At 42.5% G+C, this 16,740-nt stretch overlaps 1 protein-coding gene and 1 pseudogene across 1 annotated transcript; one reads left to right on the top strand and one right to left on the bottom strand.

Annotated features, from left to right (window-relative positions):
• Positions 1–13,397: 13,397 nt before the first annotated feature.
• LOC122019341 lies at positions 13,398–14,943 on the bottom strand. Its single transcript, XM_042576817.1, has 5 exons — positions 14,626–14,943; positions 14,255–14,460; positions 14,009–14,159; positions 13,808–13,918; positions 13,398–13,586 (listed from the first exon to the last, which is right to left on the bottom strand). The coding sequence occupies exons 1-5, from the start codon at positions 14,941–14,943 to the stop codon at positions 13,398–13,400; spliced, it is 975 nt and encodes a 324-aa protein (XP_042432751.1).
• A 589-nt stretch (positions 14,944–15,532) lies between these two features.
• On the top strand, positions 15,533–15,604 carry LOC122022135 (annotated as a pseudogene).
• Positions 15,605–16,740: the final 1,136 nt, after the last annotated feature.

The following is a 16,740-nucleotide window of genomic DNA, read 5'->3' as shown; positions in this document are numbered from 1 at the left end:
ATTTTGCATTAATGGTGGTGTTGTCAGCTGGAAGAGTTGGAAGCAGGATACAGTAGCTGATTCTACAATAGAAGCCGAGTACATTGCTGCATCAGAGGCAGCAAAGGAGGCAGTTTGGATCCGCAAGTTCATCACTGAACTTGGGGTGGTTCCTAGCATTGCTAACCCCATTGAGCTCTATTGTGACAACAATGGAGCTATAGCACAGGCGAAGGAACCTCGCTCACACCACCGGACCAAACACATACTACGGCGCTTCCATCTCATTCGAGAGATCATCGAGAGAGGAGATGTGAAGATTTACAGAGTACCTACAGAGGCTAACATCGCAGATCCCTTGACCAAGGTTTTGGCACAGAAGAAGCATGATGGTCACACTAGGTCATTTGGGCTTAGAGCCTACACTGATTGGCACTAGTGCTAGTGGGAGATTGTTAGCTAGAGCCCTAGAGCCAATCATTTGATGATTGTATTTTGGACTTATTGTATCATATTCTATATAAATAAAGGTATTTGGATTTTGGTTATTATACTTACTTGTATTGGTGCCAAATAAACTAAGTATAATAATGTCCTTGAGTAGATGGTTCTCACCTATATCAATCGGCTAGTTGAACCGATAGTGAGATGATATAGGGAACACTACTCTAAATCATTCCTAGTCGAGTATTAACATTCAGGGACAATGTTAATGCAATAAGACTAGCATGTAGGTCAACTCGATGACTTGATCTCACAAGTCATGGATATGGAGATATCAAGTTGACACATGGGTATGCATTGGAGAATGTATACTGAATGACCCGCCATGAGAAAGTATCATGGATCGTTATATGAGTGTCATATACTTTCTCATGTGGCTATTAGTATGACTATTAGTCCTTAGACCTGAAGCACCATGGATCCCTACATAAGGAGTTATGTACTTTGGTTTCGTCAAACGTCACCCGTAACTGGGTGGACTATAAAGGCGATTACCGGGTATGTAACAAATTATGCAGAGGGATGTGAGTGATGTAGATGGGATCTATCCCTCCCATATGACGGGAGCGACATCAATATTCTTGATAGAGTGAGACCACTGAGTGCATGGCCATGCCCAAATGAGTCAACATGAGATGTTGAGCTCATTTGATCGAGTGAGTCTACTTGGAGTTCAAGATTTAGATTGATTAGAGGATGACACGGTCTATGCCTCACATTGATCAATCTAGATGTCTAGGATAGAAGGACAATGTCACTTATTGTGAGGAGTCACAATTAGTAGTCACAAGGTGATGTTGGATCTCAACATTCTTGTAACTTGGGTAGCAATGATGTATTGCTAGATGCCGCTCATTGCTTATGTTTCTAAAGGAGTTTAGAAACATTGTCAACGTTACAAGAACCTATTGGGCCACACACAAAGAATAAGTGGATGGAGATTAGGTTCATATGATGAACCAATTGGATTAGGTTCATATGATGCACCAAAGATTGGATTCAAATTAGACTTATTGAGTTAGACTCAATTAGATTCAATTGTTGAATGAGTCTAATTTAAATTTGATTCATTGAGTCAATTTATATTAATGAATTGAGATTCATTAAATTAAAATTGACTTGAATCAAAGGTTGGATTTAACTCAACAAGGAAGACAATTGGTCAAGTTTGACTTGACCAAGTAGAAGTTGAAACATCAAGTTTGACTTGATGTATTGCCACATCATAAGGATGACTCATCCTTGCCACATCACCTCCACCTCATGAGACATGCCACCTCATGGGGGTTACACTCTCCCCTTGGTTTTAATGTGGCCGGCCACATTAGTGGTGGAGGTTTTGGTTGTGTGGCATTATGGTGCATTCAATTCATTCTTCTTCCTCCTTGCTTCCTCCTCCTCTCCCTCTTGCTGTTTCCGTGGGGTTTTGGAAGGTGAGAAGGTGTTGAGTTTCATCCAAGAAAAGATAAGAGAGTGTGAAGGACACAAGAAGAGGATACTACTAGTTGAGTATGTGAGAGTCTTCTTGTTTTTCTCTCTTTTCTCCCTTTTTCAAATTCTAGCCGAGAGCTCTAGAAAGTGCTAGCACACTTGGGGCTCTCTTCTCCATCCTTGAGTGCTAGAGAGCACTCCTTGTTCGTGTGGATATCATTAGAGGAGTGTCTACGTTGACACTCTCGAGATCCGGCGTACCGTTGGACGAGCGGGATTTGCGAGGGCACGCTTCAAGGGTAAAATTCTTAGCATATAGATCTAGGAGTAGATCTAAAGTTTTTGAAACTCGTACTTGTATTTCATTCGGTTTTTCCTTGCACGGATCTACGGCTTTGGGTGATTCGGGGTTTCCGCGACGCGAAAAGCGATTTTCGCGGCCCGAAAAACCCAACACTCACATCAAAAAGGGGGAGATTGTTGGAACCCCAAGGTGTTTTATGTGATCAAACAAGTTAAGTTAGGTCCTGTTTTGTCTTACCCTTGTGTCTAAGTGTACAGGAGCTTAGGAACACAGGAAGTCTAGCGGAAGACGCGACTAGCGAGAAGGACGGCACGAGAGAGAGTCGACGGGCTCGGTGCGTCCGAGGGACGAGGTGACCGCGGAAGAGTACACCAGCGGACGAGAAGAACGTACACGACGTTCGAGGAACAAGAAATCGGGAAGGAAGGCTGCTCGAGGAGAAGGCCGGAACTTGGGTTCGGGTGAGCCCTATTCCGGATGGCCGAGCTGAACCGGAGCAGTGGAACCGGACCATAAAAAGTCAATTGGGTTGACTTAAGTGGTCCAGGCGCCCGGATCCATTCCGGGCCCCCGGACCGTCCGGGCGCCCGGAAGTGGATTTTGACCAGATTGAGTTTTGACTCGATCTAAACGTTGGGGGATAAAATTTTATCCCCCTAGGGTGCCCGAACCCTTTAGGCACCCCGATCAATGCTATAAATATATCACAGATTTGCACAGATTATTCAATTAACTTGTAATCAATTTCTCTGTGCTTTACTTTTCTATTTGTGCTGTCAACGCTGTAAGAGGCTACTCCGCCCAGAGGAGATCATCAGATAGTGCGCCGTCTTTTCCTTGGATTAGCAATCCTCTAATTGCAAACCAAGTAAACCCTCTATGTCTGATTTCTTTAATTAGTCTCTTCTTTTTAAGATTACAAATATTTGTTAATTAGTTGAAAATCCGAGAAAGACTGTTTAATTTTGGTTGGGCAATTCACCCCTCCCCACTTGTCGGCCTCCAAAAGGACCAATAGCACGGCCGTGTGCTGACTAGTTACTGTTTTGGTCACACGGTCGTGCAAGATGGCATGACCGTGTACTCTTCCTCTCCTGTTTGGCCACACGACCGTGCAGGGTGTTGGGTTTTTCGGACCGCGAAAACCGCTTTTTCACGTCGCGGAAACCCTGAATCACCCATGCCATTGGATCTCGTGCGAAGGATTGATTTCAAAAATTACATGTACGAGTTTCTACTTAGATCTACTTCTAGATCTACATGAAGAAAAGGTTATACCTTTGAAGCGCGCCCTTCGCGAATCTCGCTCTTCCAAGGTGCCGGATCTCGAGAGTATCAAAATAGATACTCCTCTAGAAGTATACACACGAACAAGAAGTGTTCTCTAACACTCAAGGATGGAGAAGAGAACACCACAAGTGTGATAGCACTTCTTGGTGCTCTCGGATGAGTTTGGGAAAAGAAGATAGGAAATGAGGAAAAAGAATGAATCTCAAGAACACTCTTCTTCTTCTTCTTTGTGACAATCACTCTACCTTTCTTCTTTAAACTCAAAACACTCACCTTATTTCTTCCCTTGCAAACTCTCGGCCAAGAGAAGAGGAGAGGGAGAAGAGAATGGCTAGAGGAAGAAGATGGAGTGAATGAGAGTCTTGAATGAAAATTCATTCTCATTCATTCTCTTGTGTGGCCGGCCACATGAGTAACTCCCACTCATTTAATGTGACCGGCCACATTAATGGGAAAGGAGGCTTGTAACCTCCATGAGGTGGCACACCATGATGATGTGGAGCATCATCATTGGTCCACATCTTGCCATCTCACTAATGATGTGGCAATTAGTCAAGTCAAACTTGACTCTTCCTCTTCCTCTCAAGTCAAGTCAAACTTGACCAAATCTCTTCCATGGTTGATCTAATCTAACCATTTGATTCAAGCCAACTTAATATAATGAATCTAATTCATTAAATTAAGTTAATTTAATGAGTCATAATCTAAATTAGACTCATTGAATACATGAATCAACTTGAGTCCAACTCAATTAGCCCAATTAGGATTACTCTTAATCCAATTTGATTTATCAAATGAATCTAATCTTCTTGGTTCATTATATGAACCTAATCTCCATCCACTTGTTCTTTGTGTGTGACCCAATAGGTTCTTGTAACGTTGGCAATACCCCTAAACTCATTTAGAAGCATAAGTAATGAGCGGTATCTAGCAATACATCATTACTACCCAAGTTACAAGAATGTTGAGATCCAACATCACCTTGTGACTACTAATTATGACTCCTCACAAAATATGACAAGTGTCCTTCTATCCTAGACATCTAGATTGATCAATATGAGGCATAGACCATGTCATCCTCTAATCAATCTAAATCTTGAACTCCAAGTAGACTCACTAAATCAAATGAGCTCAATATCCTATATTGACTCATTTGGGCATGGCCATGCACTTCGTGGTCTCACTCTATCAAGAATATCGATGTCTCTCCCGTCATATAGGAGGGATAGATCTCATCTACATCACTCACATCCCTCCGCATAATTTGTTACATACCCAGTAATCGCCTTTATAGTCCACCCAGTTACGGGTGACGTTTGACGAAACCAAAGTACATAACTCCTTATGTAGGGATCCATGGTGACTTCAGGTCCAAGGACTAGTAGTCATACTAATAGCCACATGAGAAAGTATATGACACTCATATAACGATCCATGATACTTTCTCATGGCGGGTCATTTAGTATACATTCTCCAATGCATACTCATGTGTCAACTTGATATCTCTATATCCATGACTTGTGAGATCAAGTCATCGAGTTGACCTACATGCTAGTCTTATTGCATTAACATTGTCCCTGAATGTTAATACTCGACTATGAATGATTTAGAGTAGTGTTCCCTATATCATCTCACTATCGATACAACCAATCGATTGATATAGGTAAGAACCTTCTACTCAAGGACGTTATTATACCTAGTTTATTCGGCACCAATACAAGTAAGTATAATAACCAAAAACCAAATGCCTTTATTTATATAGAATATGATACAACAACTCCAAAATACAATCATCAAATGATTGGCTCTAGGGCTCTAGTTAACACAGGGTTGCACGGCCGTGTTGCCTGGTTGGTTCTGGTGCATCGATACTCTCCGTTCAAGCTCCAAAAATCTTCCCTGTCAACATAAAACCAAACAAAGAGCAGATATCCGAACAAAACAATAGATATAATGAACACAAGATAAAAGATGTGATCATGTGAAGAACATATGTGCATAGGTCAAGTGAATGTGCTCTAAAGCATGCGTAAAAGATCATAATATTTGCGCACATCACACCCCCAGACTTGAACCTTTGCTTTTCCTCAAGAAAAATGCCACAAACTATGTGTTGGATCGTGAAGAATCGATAGAGGGGGAGTGAATATCGAAAAACATTTGAAGGCGAGTAAGCACAACGGAAAAGAAAGAATAAGCCAAAGAGAACACAAGGATTTACTTGGTTCGGAGCCTTTGGGGACTCCTACTCTAAGGCCCGCACACGAGGGTGCTTTCGATGGGCAATCACTATCAATTCGAAAATAGAATTACAAGATTAAAGTACAGAAATTGATAGAAAGAAAATACCAACAAATATAAAACAATAGAAAGGAACAGAGCTTTGTCGGAGTACCGTCGCAACGTCGCAAGAGCACAGGAGAGCAGATCGTCAATTCTGAGTTGTGTCTTGAGCTCCGCCTTTGACCCTCCTTTTATAGGATGCTCGGGGCGCTTGGATCGCTTCCGGGTGCCCTGGTGTGACGTAGCAGTCCCAACCAACGAGCTCCACGCCGCGTCTTGGATAAAACTTGCCTCCGGGCGCCCGGATCCCTTCCGAGCGCTCGGACCCCCTTTCTCCAGAAGCTCCTTTTCCTGCAAGACAAGGTTAGCCCGAGGCAATGTATATCTTGCAAAACAAAGTGTTAGCACAGTTTAGAGTATGACTTAGATTCCGTCTTTCTGAGACCGGAATCTAGTCAAGATCTCGACTTAGAGTTCCGAAATGGTTCTAAGTCGGATCGGCGCCTAAGTTCCCTTCCCGGGAATGCGTCCTCACAGTCACTCCCTTCCAGTGACTTACCTTTACTCACCTGCCAGACGTTCGATCAGGCTTTCGACCCGTTTGGACTTCTCGCCAGCTATCCGGTCAGCTTGTCGACCTAGCTGGACTTCGTGCCAAGCGTCTGGTCAGCCCGTCGACCCGCTTGGACTTCTCGCCAGCTATCTGGTCGGCCCGTTGACCTAGCTGGGTTTCGTGCCAGACATCCGGTCAGCCCGTTGACCTGTCTGGACTTCGCCCGCACACTCGATCAGAGTGTTTAGACAACAACAAATCTATCTTAACCTAATTTGTCATTCATCAAAACCTGAGTTAGAGCGTTAGTGCTAACCGCACCAACACTATGTTCATGAAATCCTACAGTGTTTCATAATCCTTAGTACATTCGCCTAACTCTATCAACTAGTTTCACTGATAAGCATGACTGTGGAGTAACCTAAGTATGGCCTAAATATAAGTCCTCTGTGCTCGGTGCAGTAAGTAGCTCAAGCTCTTCAAGTTTCCATTCTCTGTCCTAATTAAGTCGTCATACAATTGAGTTCCTAATGTTCCCGGTGATAGGCACTTACCTGCCACACACTTGGTTCGTTTTCCTTAAATTATACAAGGTCTCAAAGGGTACTTCTCGAAATCAAGAGAAATGTAACATTCATTTCCCCGGTAACCTAACTCGGTCTTAATGGGGTGAATTGTTAGTTTTCACTCACGATAACTTTTTTTTATCCCTTATTATTATTATTATTATTATTATTATTATTATTATATATATAGCACTTATTACACATGCGATGCATATGTTGGGATTTAGATTTTTTCGAACGAGCTTCCATGATCCGAGGTTATCCAGTAACCAAAATGTAAATAAGGAATCGCCATGGGAACACAAGTACTAAACAATTTGGATGAATTATAACTATTTCAAAAGTATGTCTACCATTCAAGCTTAAGTACTTAAGTGTAGTGAAAATAAGTCCTTAAGGTTAGGCCAAAAACTTATACCAGACTCCGTACAATACTTAGCTTATTTCATACTACTAAAGATAGAGAAAGGAGATACACTAAACATACTAACACAATCTGGACCACTCATGAACTAAGAAAATGCTAGACATTTTGCTATTGGACAAGTGGCCGAAAAAGTAGACGGTTGATGTTCTCAAATATGCCACATATAAGAAAATGCAAATAATGTACAAACAGAAACAAATAAAAGGCAAATAGATAAAACTAACTAAATAAATAAAAGAAAGCAAATAAAATATGCAAAAACAAAAGAAAGACTCTCAACCAGACTCAGGTTGTGCAACAACACCCCCCCCCCCAGACTTAGACATTTCATCGCCCCGATGAAATCAATATGGTGGCGGAGGTGGGGGATAAGGAGGTCCTTGATGTGGCCTGGGGGGAAATCTAGGAAAACTAGGGAGATGACCTATGTATTGATGATATTGATATAAAGTGTCTACTTGTTGTCGAGTGATATCCATATCATCCATAAAGTTCCTCATTCTCTCCTGGTCCACCTCATAATCCTGTACGAACCCCGTCACCTGACTATGGAAGTCTCTAGTGAACTAAAAATGATCTTGCACCTCCCTAAATTGGTCGTCAAAAAGCTTGAAGCGACCCTCCAACAACTATTGTTGGGCATTGTGCTTCTCGTGAAGGGATTCTAAGGAGGTACGGAAGTCAAAAAAATCAAAACTAGAGGGTCCTGTGCCATAGGCAAAAGAGTACCTAGGAGATTCCTGATGTCTGGAAGGTTGCGGGAAACCTGATGACGAAGGCTCATGGTGGTAATCAATGTCGTCTGCAGTGGAGGGTGTTGGAACCCCAAGGTTGTTTTGGTGTGATCAACAAGTTAAGTTAGGTCCTGTGTGTTTCTAACCTTGTGTCTAAGTGTGTAGGAGCTTAGGAGCACAGATACTCGAGCGGAAGACGCAGCTAGTGAGAAGGACGGCACGCGGTGCGTCCGAGGGATGAGGTGCTGCGGAAGAGTACACCGACGGACGAGAAGGAAGTGTGCGGTGGTTCCGAGGGACGAAAGCCGGAGCGGAAGATTGCTCGGGGAGCAAGAGACGCAGCTAGCGAGAAGGTCGGCACGGGGTGCGACTGAGGGACGAAGACTGCGGATGAGTACACTGGTGGACGAGAAGGAAGCACGCGGTGATTCCGAGGGACGAGAAGCCGGAGGGAAGCCTGCTCGAGAAGACCAAAACTTGAGTTCGGGTGAGTCCTTTTCCGGATGGCAGAGATCACCCAAGCGAGCTGATCCGGAGTAGAAAAATCGGACCAAAGCGGACTGAACCGGAGCGAAGGTCCCGATGGAGAAAAGTCAACTCCTGTTGACTATAGTGCTCCGGGCGCCCAGAATAGCCCGGGGCGCTCGGAATGGGTCCGGGTGCCCGAACCTTGAAAATCGACCAGATCGCGTCAAACACGATCTGAACGTTGGGGATAAAGTTTTATCCCCCCCAGGGCACTCGGAACCCTTTGGGGCACCCCGACCAAGGCTATAAATATAGCCTTGGTTCAGAAGTTTTTCAACGAACTCATTACTTGTAATTCCAACGCTTGTGCACTTCTAGTTGTAGTTGAGCTTCTGTTTTCTGTGCTTCAACGCTGTAAGAGGCTTCTCCACCTAAAAGAGTTTTAGTGCTTAATCTTCCTTGGATTAACAATCACATCGGTTGTAACCAAGTAAATATCTTGTGCCTCGCCTTTTAATGTTTTATTTATTTGCTCTGTTTATTATGCAAGTGTTAGCTTAAAGAGTTCGAGGAAGGGTTATTTGTTTTTATTTTATAGGGCTATCCACCAACCCCCTTCTAAGCCGGCCGCAACAGCCCTACAAGTGGTATCAGAGTCGAGACACTTCAAGAAGGACTAACCGTCATCTGAAGCAACAAAACAATGGTCGGAGCTAGCGACTACCCACCAGCATTCGAGGGGGAGTTTTCTTCCTGGAAGAAACAAATGGAGGGTATATTTGAATTTAGATTTTGGTATTTCTTTAATATTGAAATGTGGTTATGAAGCACCAAAGACAACAAATGGAGAAGAACTCGATCTACACCTTTGGAATAAGAAGCAATGTGATGAGTCAATGGCAAACGGTCGGGCATAATTTCATCTTCTAATCGTAATACCAAATGAAGATCTCGACAGAATCGGTAAATACAAATGCGCAAAAGAACTTTGGGAAAAGTTCTTGAAGCTCTACGAAGAACCTTTGGAAGCCGACGACTCAACAGACACCAAGCCATCGACAGAACAGTCCAAGATCGAAGAAATTGCCGAGACAGCAATCATAGCGGAAGACCCACCTACAGATGAAGAAAGCTCATCCGAGATGAGCATCAAGAAAGGGGGAGAGTATTTGGAAGAAAGTAATTCAACAGGGGGAGAACCAACGGCCGACGAGGTAAGTAAGGTATGGCCTCTACCCTTTGAACAACTGGTTAATTCAATAGAAAAGTTGCCTGAAGATTTTTTCGATTTAAAAATTGAATTATCGAAAGAGTGTTTCGGTTTACCAATCATTTTGAAAGAATTTTGCAAATTAAAAAATATTTTGACAAAAGAATTTTGCAAGTTAGAAATTTTGCCGAAAGACTTTTGTGAATTACAAAACATTTTTTTGAAAGAATTATGCAAATTAGAAATATTATCAAAAGAATTCTTCAAATTGCAAAATGTTTCAATGAAAGATTCTTATGAATTACAAAATATTTTGATAAAAGAATTTTACAAGTTAGAAATATTGCCGAAAATTTTCTTCGAATATTCTTTTGAATTACAAATTATATTATCAAAAGAATTCTTCGAATTGCAAAATGTTTTGACGAAAGATTCTTACGAATTATAAAATATTTTGATAAAATAATTTTGCAAGTTAGAAATATTGCCGAAAATTTTCTTCGAATATTTTTTTGAATTACAAATTATGTTATCGAAAGAATTTTGTGAAGTAAAGTCTATAAAGTTAAAAGAAATAGCCTGTCGATTAAAGTATCTCGACAAACTATTAATAGAAATTAACATGATACAATTTGTTGCTTTAAATCTGAAAAAGTGTGATTTAAGAAGTTATGATATATTAAAATGAAAATTTAAAACTTTCTGATAAAACATAAAGAATAAAATATATAAACAAATAAATGCATAGAAAATTTCTTTTAATGTTATCAATTCTCTTAAATTTCCTTGCATAATGTTTTGGACTTAGAAAAAAAAATTTTGATGGCGAAAACTTAGAAACTTTTTCAAAAGTTATTTTTGACTTAGAAATTTTTCCTTGACTTGGAAATATTTTTTTTTCCTGAAAATCATTGAAATAGACTTTCATAATTTTTCTAAGTGTCAACCCTTAGATTCTTTTTGTACCCCATTTTTTATGTGATCAAAGGGGGAGAAGAAAGTATAAGTCTAGGGGGAGGTAGAAATTTTTTGAAATTTAATTTTTCTATCTTGTTGCACGTTATTGCAATATCAATTGTTTAACTTTCATGTCTATTTTGACCTTAGCTTAACTTGGGTTGATCACATCAAAAAAGGGGGAAATTGTTGGAATCCCAAGGTTGTTTTGGTGTGATCAACAAGTTAAGTTAGGTCCTGTGTGTTTCTAACCTTGTGTTTAAGTGTGCAGGAGCTTAGGAGCACAGGTACTCGAGCGGAAGACGCAGCTAGCGAGAAGGATGGCACGTGGTGCATCCGAGGGACGAGGTGCTACGAAAGAGTACACCGACGGACGAGAAGGAAGCGTGCGGTGGTTCCGAGGGACAAAAGCCGAAGCGGAAGATTGCTCGGGGAGAAAGAGATGCAGCTAGCAAGAAGGTCGGCATGGGGTGCGACTGAGGGACGAAGACTGCGGATGAGTACGCTGGTGGATGAGAAGGAAGCACACGGTGATTCCGAGGGACGAGAAGCCAGAGGGAAGCCTGCTCAAGAAGACCAAAACTTGGGTTCGGGCGAGCCCTTTTCCAGATGGCAGAGATCACCCAAGCGAGAGGATCCGGAGTAGAAGAATCGGACCGAAGCGGACTGAACCGGAGAGAAGGTCCCGACGGAGAAAATTCAACTCCTGTTGACTATAGTGCTTCGGGCGCATGGAACAGCCCGGGGCGCCCGGAATGGCTCCGGGCGCCCGGACCTTGAAAATTGACCAGATCGCGTCAAACACGATCTGAATGTTGGGGATAAAGTTTTATCCCCCAGGGCCCTCGGAACCCTTCGGGGCGCCCCAACCAAGGCTATAAATATAGCCTTGGTCCAGAAGTTTTTCAACGAACTCATTACTTGTAATTCCAATGCTTGTGCACTTCTAGTTGTAGTTGAGCTTCTGTTTTCTGTGCTTCAATGATGTAAGAGGTTTCTCCGCCTGAAGGAGTTTTAGTGCTTAATCTTCCTTGGATTAACAATCACATCGGCTGTAACCAAGTAAATATCTTGTGCCTCGTCTTTTAATATTTTATTTATTTTCTCTATTTATTATGCAAGTGTTAGCTTAAAGAGTTCGAGGAAGGGTTGTTTGTTTTTATTTTATAGGGCTATCCAACAACCCCCTTCTAAGCCGGCCGCAACGGTCCTACAGAGGGAACATCCTTGGAAACTGGATCCGTGATCAACCAATTCTCGGGATTGCGAACTGAAGTGCGCTCGGGATAAGGAAGGGGTAGAGGAAATCCAAAGTCCCTAGGAAAGGCAAACTCATTCTCATCTCGACAAATCATCTTCATTGCAAGACAAGAATCGATGTCGATCTTGTCATTGCCATGAATAACCTCTAGTCCATCAAGCTCACAACCTAAATTATGTGCTATTGGAGTAATCAATCCACCAAACATAATTGTCCCCGAAGATGCCCTAGCTGCCCTTACTAAGATTTGCAGGAAATAGAATTCGGAATCAAAATCAACTTTCTTCAACATTTCCCAAAGAGAATATAGTTCAATCTTTTTAATCACCCTGTCACTATCTCCTTGACCAAAGATTTTTTTTTTCATCACTCGGTGCATGTATCTAAAGGTCGGGTTTTGCATGCGGGATGTCTTGGCTCTAGAGGGTTCATAAGGGTCATTTGATCCGGTTATCGACCTCCAAAATTCATTCCATCTAATCCCACTATCAAATCCTCTGGCACCTCCATTAGGACCAAAACAATCATTAAAATCATTAAAAGTCCACCGAACTTCTTTGTTCATCATCCTAAAAGTTATGATCCCTATGTAGTCCTCTTTAGATGAATATTTAACATCAAGCGAACTCAAAAATTCAAGGACTAGACGAGGGTAAGTCGGTGCATGACAGTACATTATATCATTCCAATCTAAAGAACTAATCATCCAATCAATACATCCCTAATTCCTAGCATATCCATAGTGGCGAGATCCATATATTTCGTGCATACAATTTTCCTAGCGACAAGGTTATCATATCTAGCTTTTTGATCTTGATTTCTAAAAACAATATTAAATATATTTTTGTTACTTTTGGCACGTGCTACCCTCTTCCCTTTGCCTTTTGATGATGAAGCTTTCCCTTTGCCTTTGTCACCTCCTTGTGCATCTCCTTCTCCAGATCCACCACTTCCTCGATGAAGTCTCTTCAAGATCTACGACATGGTGAGCTTAGAATTCCGTGGAGATAAGTCCTTGAGGATAGGAGTAGGGGAGAGGAGGAATAGGGGATTAGATTCTTTTTCCAAAGTTTTGGCTTGGGAATATGTTAGATCTAGATGTAGATCTAAGGAAAAGTGGACTCTAGAGGGAGAAATTAGGGTTAGATGAGGTGTATTGGGAAGGGGAAGGGTTTTGAGAGAGAAGAAGGTAGAGGCTAGGGTTTCTTGGAGGGAGTAGGTGGCGCCGCACGGGATGGGGCATGACCGTGTCTTATAGACATGGTCGGGTTAGATCAGATTGCACAGCCGTGCCAAATGGCACGACCTCTTCTTTCCTCCCCTCGACCGAGCTCTCACGACCGTGCCGAATGGTATGGCCCAGGGCTTCCTCCTCTCTGGACTCTCCTGCAAGGCCGTGCCAAATGGCATGACTACTTTCCTTCTCTTCTCTACACTAGCCACACAGTCGTGCAAGGGTGCACGGCCAGTGGCTTCTGCTTCTCTGCAAGCTCCGCACGATTGTGTCGCACGGCCACCTCCTTTAAGCGGGGGATGACTCGTCCTCTATTGTTTTGGGTTCTCTGATGCCTCCACACCCATGAAATGCTCACGGTCAGCTCTTGGAGATTATGCACATCCTGGAAATGAACACGAATTAAGTAATGCTACTCGACCGAATCTACTTAAAGAAATAAAAGGAAATAAAATGGATGACGAGACATTAAATCGAAATGAAAAGAAAACCCTAGGGTTGCCTCCCAAGAAGCGCTTGTTTTAGGTCTATAGCTCGACCCCGTTTCAGTCAGTGTGAGCTGAACTCGTTGGAGGACGGCTCTCCTTCTAGGGTTGATGTTCCAACCTGCGCCTTCAGTTTCGCTCGTGTAGGACAGATGTATTTGCTTGCTGGAGAGGAACTCTCATAGAAATCGTACTCCCCTTCTTTGTATATGCTGATTTTGTGAGAATTTTCCTGAGAAGAGGGGTTGCATATGGAAGAATTGGACAAATCAAATTCAATCTTTCCCTTGCCGATCTCCAAGGATAACTTATGGCTTTTTACATCGATGATGGCTCCAGCCGTGGCAAGGAATGGTCTTCCAAGGATGATCGGTATCTTGGGATCTTCCTCCATGTCCAAGATAATGAAATCTATAGGAACTATGCATCCACCTACTTCAACTGGCACATCCTCCACTATTCCCATCGGGTACCTGCATGAATGGTCAGCTAGTTGCAATGCCATCGTGGTCAATTTAATGTTCTGGAAACCCAGCTTCTTGCATAAAGAGTACGAGAGCAGGCTGACACTGGCTCCCAAGTCACAGAAAACTCTTGGTATAAGTTCAGAACCAATTTTGTACGGTATGGAGAAACTTCCTGGGTCCTGAAGCTTGGGTGGAGATTCGCCATAAGGAGGGCGCTGCAATTCTCTGTCAGTGCTACAGTCTCGAAGGTGCCCTTCTGCCTTCTATTGGATAAGATTCCCTTTAAAAATTCTGTGAACTTCGGCATCTGGTGCAACGCATCTAATAATAGTACTTCAATGCAAATCTCTTTGACTTTTTTCAAAAATCGGTGGAACTCTTCATCCTATTGGGATGCTATAAGCTTCTAAGGAAAAGGAATCGTGCGATTTTGTGGAGTAGTCTGAAGAGCTTCTTCAATTTTTTTAGTAACCACTTCTCCATCCTTGTTTTGCATTTGATTGGGCATTAGGGGAATGGGTTCCTTTTCTGAGTCAAGCTCCATCTGAGTCATGATTTGGGGGTTTCCCACAGTACGTCCGCTCCATAGTTCAATGCGATTGCAATGTTCCACCGGATTTAAATATGGTTTCCATGGGAATGTACCCTGTGCTCTCGAGACGGACTGAGCTATCTGGGCTATCTGGATGTCTTGCATCTTCTGGTATTTTTCTGAGTTCTCTAGACTCTGAGTCAGTTGTTTGATCTCGCTTCTCATCTCCTTTTGCTCCGAGAGTGCTTCCTGAAGCATCTTTTCAATCCTAGACAGGTGTGTAGGTTGCTGCTGTTGATGAGTCTGTTGTCCAGGTTGGTAGGTTTGATGTGCTGGCCCCTGGTCCTGATTATTTCAGTATAAAAAGTTGGGGTGGTTCCTCCATCCAGGGTTGTATGTGTTGGAGTACGGATTGTTTTGCCTCTGATTGTAGCCTGTTATTGCATCACATTGCTCAAGCTGGTTTATTTGTGCCTGCATTGGCCCAAGGAGGCAAGTGTCTTGAGCATGGTCCGCACTTCTGCAGATGTCACAAGCACAAACTATTGCATTAGCTGTGTTGCTACCCATAACTTCAAATTTCTTAGTTAGGGCGTCCAGCTTCGTAGACATGAGTGTGAATGCATCCACCTCGAATTTCCCTGACACCTTCATCTGATTTCCTGAGAAAGCACCACTAGATCTTTCAGATGCCTACTGATGGTGGTTTAGTGCCACATTCTCTATTATCTCTTCAGCTTCATCAAGACTTTTGTTCATCAGTGCTCCTCCTACCGCAGAATCCAATGATACCTTCGTGTGATAATTTATTCCATTGTAGAAGGTGTGTAGAACCAGCCACTTCTCAAGGCCATGATGGGGGCACTGTCTCAGCATGCTCTTGAATCGATCTCAGGCTTCGAATAGGGATTCTGAGTCTATCTTCTTGAAGCTGGCAATCAGGTTCCTCATGTGGGCAGTCTTGCTTGAAGGGTAGAACTTGTCTAAGAATTTCTGCTCACATTGCTCCCAAGATGATATGCTATCTGCTGGTAGAGAATTCAACCACTGCTTGGCCCTTTCTTTCAGAGAAAATCCGAAAAGAAGCAATCTCACCGATTCTGGAGGAACCTCATTCACCTTTATCGTGCCACAGATTTCATAAAACAGCTCTAGATGATGATTCGGGTCTTCGTGTGGTTCTCCTCCGAATTGATTTTGTTGGACCATGTGGATTACTGCAGGCTTGATCTCAAAGTTGTTAGCATCGATGGGTGGTCGGGTGATACTGGATCGGACCCCTCGTGCATATGGTGCCACATAATCTTTCAGCAGTTTATCAGCCATTCCTGAGGATTCTTTTGCTGCTTGGAAAGCTTTCTGTAAATTCCTTCTCCTCAGAAAGGTCCTGTCAATCTTTGGATCAAATGGTAGCAGCTGTCCTGAAAGGTTAGCTCTACGCATGCAAAAGAAAAGAGAACAAGATAGAAAATATGACAGCAAGAAATAAAAAAAAATGAATGCAGTAAGGAAGAAGAGTGAAAATATTTTATTATTAGTAGAATTTTTTTATACATGCAGAGAATAAAGAAAACAAAGCCTAGTCTAATCCAATATGACTTAGCTAGTGTTATGGACGCAGTCCCCGACAAGAGTGCCAAAAACTTGTTACGCTTCAGAAAGTGCACGGATTCGTCGTCGGTAATAAAAATATCGATCCCACAGGGACTGGCTATAAGCACTAGCAATCGTTCATTTAGGGTTAGCTAGACTACCAATGGTCTTTGAATAAGCTAAGGAAAAAAGAAAGGTTAAGAGAGAGAATCAAGAGTCACAAGAACGAAATATTCATTTGGTGATGAGGAGTTCTAGGGGGTCGGTTTCGTCATGGTAGTATTGATGTGTCTCATTTTATCCTACTCTCGCTGTCCTTATTCATGTTATTACCGAAAGCTAATGCGGATATTCTTAAGCGCTAGAATAGGGTAATGCCCAAAGAAGTCCTGTCACGGTTTACCCCTGTCACTAGGGTACCTCGGCAAATCTTGAGGACATGACTCTAACTAGCAAGTTAAG

Source organism: Zingiber officinale, chromosome 9A (genome assembly GCF_018446385.1).
Source record: "Zingiber officinale cultivar Zhangliang chromosome 9A, Zo_v1.1, whole genome shotgun sequence".
Classification (NCBI taxonomy): Eukaryota; Viridiplantae; Streptophyta; class Magnoliopsida; order Zingiberales; family Zingiberaceae; genus Zingiber; species Zingiber officinale.
Note: the sequence above shows the minus strand (reverse complement) of the source record. Positions and strands in the feature narration are given on the sequence as shown.

Excerpts from the sequence above, each read along its gene's own strand:
- LOC122019341 (XM_042576817.1), bottom strand. The coding sequence starts at position 14,943 with ATGCTTCAGGAAGCACTCTCGGAGCAAAAGGAGATGAGAAGCGAGATC. Across the intron at positions 14,461-14,625 it reads AAAACAAGGATGGAGAAGTG|ATGCCGAAGTTCACAGAATT; the intron begins GTTACTAAAAAA and ends GCGTTGCACCAG. Across the intron at positions 13,919-14,008 it reads CGGCTGGAGCCATCATCGAT|GAAAATTCTCACAAAATCAG; the intron begins GTAAAAAGCCAT and ends CCCTCTTCTCAG.